At 36.3% G+C, this 7,634-nt stretch overlaps 1 protein-coding gene across 1 annotated transcript; it reads left to right on the top strand.

Annotated features, from left to right (window-relative positions):
• Positions 1 to 4,406: 4,406 nt before the first annotated feature.
• LOC107578061 (uncharacterized) lies at positions 4,407 to 7,270 on the top strand. Its single transcript, XM_016264057.1, has 5 exons — positions 4,407 to 4,484; positions 4,584 to 4,806; positions 6,716 to 6,881; positions 6,975 to 7,057; positions 7,160 to 7,270. Exons 1-5 carry the CDS (start codon positions 4,453 to 4,455, stop codon positions 7,268 to 7,270), a joined length of 615 nt encoding a protein of 204 aa, XP_016119543.1. The 5' UTR covers positions 4,407 to 4,452.
• Positions 7,271 to 7,634: the final 364 nt, after the last annotated feature.

The following is a 7,634-nucleotide window of genomic DNA, read 5'->3' as shown; positions in this document are numbered from 1 at the left end:
CTTACATTTACAGAATGAGCTACAATGCCAAAATTAAGCCTTTTTGATGAAAGTATAAAGGTTCGTGTTCAATAAAATAGTCAATGAAATGAAAATGTTAAATGAAATTAGAAAACAATGTTTAATTGACCCTCTAACTCTAGCACTCTCTATTCTAATTCTATATTTTATCTAGGCCCTATTAGTTTTCATTTTATTATAAAAAAACACTTGACAATTTAAGACTTGCACTCTATTTGTTTTCTAACTGCTTGTTTTCTTTAAAAAAGGCCTTCTTTTTATTTACTATATAATAAAATAAAACTCTGCTATACTGTGTTAGGATAACTGAGACTCGGCACTTGCATATTATTGCTATTTTGCTGATTCTGATTGCTTGCATTGTCCTCATTTGTAAGTCGCTTTGGATAAAAGTGTCTGCTAAATAACTTAATGTAAATGTAAGAGATTATTGTTCAATTTATATATTGTATTCTAATGGCATGAATAATAATATCAAGGTTTACAGCATTTTACATGATTCTTTTGCAGTGTGGGTTCAGTGAGGAGTAAAAACTAACATCTTCATGTGTGTCCTCCAAACTGACCCACAATCTGATCAGTCTGTACATGAAATTAATTCATTCATCAACTCCAGGTTACACTGAAAAAAATTATACTTTGGACCAACCTAAAAAAATTACTGTAATTTGGTACAGCTAAATTTATTAGTTTTTCTCAAACTGTATTTTTGATTTGGTTGAAACTTTAAATTTTAATTTAATATCAATCAAAATAGTTCTTCTGCACAAGATAAAAAAAATACATTGAAACAAAGTTAAAATATTGCTTTTTATGGAGACCAAACCATTATTTTTTACTTTGATACAACTTAAAATTTTTACTTTGGAAAAACTTACTTTTTACCATAACATCCAAGTATAATTCTTACTTTGGACTAAACTGAATAAATTGCTGTAATTTTGTTGGCAACACGTCACTTTCACTTTCAGATGAGCTTGATACTAAATCCCCCTCCCATCAGGCTCTAGTGTATTGCTGGCCTTGTTATATAATGCTCTATTATAAAGTAGCATGATTCCTCTGTATGTGCACTGTATGTGTGCTGAGAGACTGTGCTACGGAAGTTCTAAGCGGCCATGCAATATTTTTTTTTTCTTCTCGTTTTCTCGTTATAACGACTTAATTTTCTCGTGATCTCGACATAACGAGAGTTGTTTAAGAGAAAGGACCGCAGGCGCTTAGGAGGCTATGGAACGTCGGTCAGAACGTAGCACAGGAGGCAGGAATCAAATTGAACAGTTTACTGAATTTTCTTCAGCAGCACAGACATACATTAAACGGTATAGTAGTTGCAGCATGCGGTTACCCTCTTGATTTACTTTGTGTGGCTTTCTCCAATGGACGCACACAGTTTTTAATAATCACCACCAACACTGCATCGTGACTTCTGGAACCGTCTTCTGGTGGAGCACGACTGCTCATCACGTGCATAATCGTTTTTTGTGCGTCAGCCAATGGCCACTAGAAGGCGCTTTTGCTCTACCTTTGTAACAAAAGTTGTTTTCTCGTTATAACGACTTAATTTTCTCGTTATCTCGACAAAGTTTATTTTTTACAATGATTGTTTGATCTACTGTTGTTATAGTAACGAACTCAACTTTGACACGCATCTGATGGACAGATAAACCATGCGCTCTTACTGTAGCCTACTCTGCTCTGATTGGTCAGGTAGATGGAGTACTGATAAAACATTGCAGCCTATTGCTCCATCCTTTATCATGACTCCAAGTAGTAAGAACAACAGACATTCTATATTAATCAACACATTTCTAGACAAAAGCTGATTAACAGAACTATAACGTGAGTTAGCCACAGACCTAAAGTGTATACACAACACAAAACTACCTATTTTGCACGCTTGACAAAACATTACAGCAACAATTATTAATCATTCATATGTCAGGATTCTGGCCTGTTATGTGTCGTGTTTTGCCCGTTTCTGTTCCTGTGTTTCCTTATTTGGTCCTTCCTGTTTCCATTAGGTTCCCTGATTAGTTCATCATTTGTTTCCGGCTGAGTTTAGTTAATTATCCTCATTTCCCTGTGTAGTTAAGTCCTAGTCTGTGCAGTCTGTCTCTGTCGGGTCTACTCGTTATGTTTGTGTGTTTCCTGCCGTTTCCAGTGTAGATGTACCCCTGTTCTCCAAGGATTAAAGACTGTTTTTGTATTCCTCATTCCTCGTTCCGTGCTTCTCCCAGCACAGATTGTGACAACATACAGGTTGTAATTTGGAGGAGCAATTAAGCTGCTCCAAACAAACTGGGCACTGACCCATCTTTCAAAGACAACCAGTTTATGAATCCCACATTAAAATCTCAGAGATTAGAGAAGCAGTCATCAGTAAAATGATGGAAACACAGCAAAAGGTTGTGATTATACTGCTGTGGTATCGGAGTAAAGATTAATTTTAACCACTGATTATTCACAGCCTTTTCCTTTGAAAGTGAAAAACAGAACATAGGCGGACATTAAGCGAATGTATTAAAGGGTTAGTTCACCCAAAAATGAAAATTAGCCCATTTTACTCACCCTCAAGGCATCCTTGGTGTATATGACTTTCTTCTTTCAGACAAATCCAATCAGAGTAATATTAAAAATGGTCCTTGCTCTTCTAAGTTTTATAATGGCAGTAGGCGAGTGTTTTTGTTCAACAGTTCAAAAGTAGTCAAGTAAATACTTCAGCATGTCTGAAGCAAGTCAGTTATCCATTGCATATTAATTGTAATGTGACTAATATTTGTTAGAATAATGTTTACATTTTTCATTTTTCTGTACCATGCAAGAAAATTGGGTAAAAGAAAAATATAGAAACAACACTAAAAATCCTTAGAAACATAATAGTAGGCTACTGTAGAAAAAAAGTTCTTATTTCTTGTTGTTATTACTGTAGTGTAATCTGTGTTAGCGTTCACTGGAAAAATGTATTTAGCTTTTTAACACATAGCCAGTTACTTATCTCTGTCCGCGAAGGTTTTAATGTTCCAACTCACATTAATTTAATTTGGAGTTTGGCTGTATCAAGACATTTCTGATATTTATTTACGGAATTTCACCTAATAAACAGGGAAAAAGTAAAGGAAATTATATGACAGATGTAAGGTTAAGATATTACAAACATGTAGCCTTTATTTACTAATTTGTAAAAAACATTTATGTATTACAGATTTCTGACAAGGATATAGACCAAAATAAATCACCATGCATCTCTACACAGAGCAGTGAGGAAGAAATTTAATTCTTCACATGTTCTTTGCCACGTCAGCCATGTTTCTTTTTCATTGAACGCAAAAACTGGCACAGATTTCTGACAAGGATATAGAGCAAAATAAATCACCATGTATCTCTACACAAAGCAGTGAGGAAGAAATTAAATTCTTCACATTTTCTTTGCCACGTCAGCCATGTTTCTTTTTCATTGAACGCAAAGACTGGCAAGAGCTAAGACAACACCAGGAAGGCAGACTTTTTCAAGGACTCCCATGGACAAATGTAATTGCCAAGGGCATCAAATCCATTCATCCATACTGCAGCTTTGCTTTTAAGCAACACAGAGTGAAAACCCTGGGGTCACAGACACTGGGTCCAATTTTTACATGTAAGGGGTACTGTTGTTTTGAAGACTGCCCAGTGGAAGTACATGTTGAAGTTGCTGATGAGAGCTCCCTAAAAGCAGCAGTGGTTTTCCCTGGAGGTGATGCATGCCATAACCGCAAAGAACTGCAAAGAAGGCCAGTGCGTGCAGCACGCGGAGTTTGTGTTTGGAGTCCATGCAAAAGATTACACCAATAGTCATCGATTCAGGGTGCAGGGATGATGCCCCAACTAAAAACGTGCTAAAAACATTTCATTCTGATGAGCTTCCAAGTTTAAAAGAACTGATTGACCAACAGCATGGCACAGACAATGATGTCCTGCAGAAGTTAATGATGCACCCCAAAGGAGTTATGTTGTGGTCAAATAAGACACTTTCTGTCTTCTACAAAAGATGTAAGAACGACATAGTGTACTTGGACAGGGAGTGTAATTAAAAAAAACATTTCAGAAAGTCCACCATACTATGTTTATGAGCTGGTTGTTAGAAATCCATCCAAGGGTGCATCACCTTTACCTGTGGCAACCCATGTCACATGCGACCACACCACAGCATCTGTGACATACTTCTTGCAGGCTTTTCAGACTGATGTCATCAGGATGTATGGAAATGTGGCAATCAAAAGGCCAGTCATGATAATATGTGATGGCTCCCTTGTGCTTATGCACTCCATTTCTATTACATTCTGCAGAACAGGTCTGGAGGATCTGCTGCATAAGTACTTCCTTTTAATTACTGGACAGCATCCAACAGAAACATTTGACCTCCCCATTCTTCATAGATGTTTAAGTCACATCATGAGGAATGCCAAGGATCTTTGCAAAAAACAGTATGTATTTATGGGGTATGATCACTGTACATACAGTTTGAAATGAAATGTACAATAATAATAATAATTGTTTTTTTAATTTTCTTTCTTTCTTTGTAGAATTCCCAAACACTACACACTGACAATGCACATCTTTGGCCTCCTTGCATGCTGTTCAACACTGAAAGAGATGGATGAGGTGCTTTCTAGTTCAACAGTACTGTTTTGCAGTCCTTGCAATGGAGCAAATGTAGCAAAGCACTACAATAACCTGCAATTGCTTATGCAGCAAAGGGGTACCTTTGAACTAGATGACAAAAACATCATTGCTGAAGACTACAAGGTATGAAATAATGTTACAATTTAAAAAAAAATGTTCAGCACATGGCCTCACAGATACTAATACAGTATAGTGTAGAATAAAAACCAACCAGACCTGCTTGCCATTGTTGAACCCCCTGCAGAGTAGACATCTATGGGTTAAAATTTTAATTCTGTTTATGAGTTTCCTGATTCAATCAGCACTTGTCCAGGATGTATCCTGCATCTCAAATAAGGTCAGGCAGTCATAGCTGAGATTGCTGTTAAGCAGAATAAATGATTACAGTTTTTTACAATCATTTTTGCACTTATAACAGAAGCTTCATGTCATTTTTCAAAACTCTAGACACATAATTCACAACCGATGATCAAAACGTAAATTTTTCAAAAGGCTTAACACTTTTTCCAAATGCTTGAATACAATACACATGAACGAAAGATCTTTTGTTCATTGAACTAAAATAACTGGTTCAAAATGACACAACTTAACATCAAAGCATTACTATTTCAAAATGCAACTCACGCATTACATCTGAGTTGAGTGTCTATTCATTTCATTACAATGATCTAACTATCAATGGATAACTGCTCAAAATGCTGTTTAACTGTTGCATTACTCTTGAATCATAGATTTTATGGAAAATTATGAACATTATTAAATGTTTAGATTATGAAAGTGAAGCAACTGAGTATGTTCAGGTATGATCAGTTTCAAGATGCCTGTTGTTGGGAGAAAAAAACAAACCCCAAAAATTCTATATCATTGTTATCAGTATTTGTTTTTCCTACAATACTGTAAATGTCTTTTTAGAGGGTGATAGAGCTGGAAGCTAATGAAAGCCATTCATATTTTTGGATGAAACAGGCTTTAACCTGGCCATGACATGGAGGAGAGGCTGAGAGTCCAGCGGTTGAGAGGGGCCCAGAACGATGTTCGCCGGGGGGCCCGACCACCCCCCACTGAATGTGATTTTGAGGAGGCCCCACAGCAAAATCAGTGCAATGGGCCCAGAACTCCTAACAACAGCACTGAGAGCAATCATGGTTTCATGCCCATTCACAGTTTATCACCTTGTATTTACCCCCATACTCCCCTTTCCTTACTGTAACCCGACTGAAGAATTTGTCTCCACATGGAGGTGGAAGGTTCACAATTATAGGCACCCTCACAAACAAGTCACTCTTCTCCAGGCCATGGATGATGCGTGCAATGACATCACAGGAGACCAATGTCAGGCCTATTTTTGCCATGCCAGAAGATTTCTTTCCAAGATTTTAGCTAATGAAAACATCCATTATGATGTGCCCAAAAACCTGTGGCCAAATTCACAAGACAGGGTTGATAAAAACATAGAAGTGCAGTGAGTGACATTTTACTGTAGGCCTACTGTAGTTTTTTCTTATCTGTTTTTCTCATCTAATTTTTTTCTTATTTCAAGTTTTTTGAAAAACCTGCAGTGAGTTGTTTATTTCATCAATAATTTTCATATTTTGTTTAATGATTCCAGTGTCTGTACTTTTCTCTCTAGTCTATCACAATGATGTATGAATGTGTAGAACCATAATGAAAGCTACATCATGTGTTTTGAACAAATATATTTAATGATTGTACTAACAACTAAACAGTGAAACTATGGGTGTCTTGTGTGTGGGTGATCTAAAGTAATGTTCATATGATATTTCATAATAAATGAGTTATTTGAACCAATACTTCTGCAAATGCAAGGCTTCTTTAAAGATATGAACGCAACATGCAAAGTTTTGAACATTGGACAGCCTGTGTTACAAATAATGACTGTTTTGTGTCTAGAGTTTTGAAAAATGACATGAAGGTTCTTTTATTAGTGCAAAAATGAGTGTAAAAAAACTGTAATAATTCATTATGCATATACATTTGAAATATGTCTGAAATAATTAAATGTGCTTTTCAGCATGATGTCGGGACCACATCAATCATGGATCATTTCAGAACAACAATCAACAGTGCACCACTTGACCTTGATGGTGATTCCAACATTTATTACACACCAACATTAATTTCCCGTTTGGCCAAATACTTCCTCCCGCATGCCATTCTGTGGTCTGGAATGATGTTAGGTAGTTAAATTGATTTAAGACAACTATTTATTAAGCAATGCATCAATACAGTATTTGTGTCCAGTACTTTTACAATCTTCTAATTGTCATTAGGGGATCTAGGACGTCATGGGACAAGCTCAGCATACCAGAATTTGAGTAAGCTCTATAACAAAGTCAAACAATCAAAGAAACAGGTACAGTTTTGCAAGAACCATCAATTTTTTTTTTCTATTTAAATCATATTTTATGTTGTCCCTTAGAATGTCAACAGATAACAGATGTACTTACATTTTCAGAACTTCACTGAAGATAACCGAACACAGGGCATCATGGAGAAGAGTCAATGGGACCTAAAGCAAATTCGGCTCCAAAGAAGGCACTTTACAAGACTGGATGACTTTGTTTGAGTATACCAAAAGATGCATGATGCACTGCTCCTTGAATATGGAGACATGGAAAGATGCAGGAAGAAAGTATGGGATACTTGTTGTTAATAAAATCACTTCAGTGGCCAGCACCTAAGTAACAAATAAGATTGCTGCTTTTGCCTGATCACATTTAAAAAACAATAGGCCTGAGTACAGATTTTTCAATTGTGTGTAAAAGTATTTAACTATGCATATGTTTTCAAGTCCTTTCGAGTGAAAGAGGAAGTATGGAGAACAAAGCAGAAGCGTACAGGACTGTACGTGTCACCTTTAGTGCTGGACCTGTCATTGAAAGTAATTATTAGAAGAGGTTTGAAGTGACACTGAAGTACACTCATGTTTT

This window comes from Sinocyclocheilus grahami, unplaced genomic scaffold (assembly GCF_001515645.1).
Source record: "Sinocyclocheilus grahami isolate Dianchi unplaced genomic scaffold, SAMN03320097.WGS_v1.1 scaffold8601.1, whole genome shotgun sequence".
NCBI lineage: Eukaryota > Metazoa > Chordata > Actinopteri > Cypriniformes > Cyprinidae > Sinocyclocheilus > Sinocyclocheilus grahami.
This window is presented reverse-complemented; position numbering and strand designations above follow the sequence as displayed.

What these genes read in the sequence shown, in the direction of transcription:
- LOC107578061 (XM_016264057.1), top strand. Translation starts at nt 4,453, where the DNA reads ATGAGGAATGCCAAGGATCTTTGCAAAAAACA. An exon ending in AAGGATCTTTGCAAAAAACA is followed by an intron (nt 4,485 to 4,583) that starts GTATGTATTTAT and finishes CTTTCTTTGTAG; the next exon opens with AATTCCCAAACACTACACAC. An exon ending in GTGGTCTGGAATGATGTTAG is followed by an intron (nt 6,882 to 6,974) that starts GTAGTTAAATTG and finishes AATTGTCATTAG; the next exon opens with GGGATCTAGGACGTCATGGG.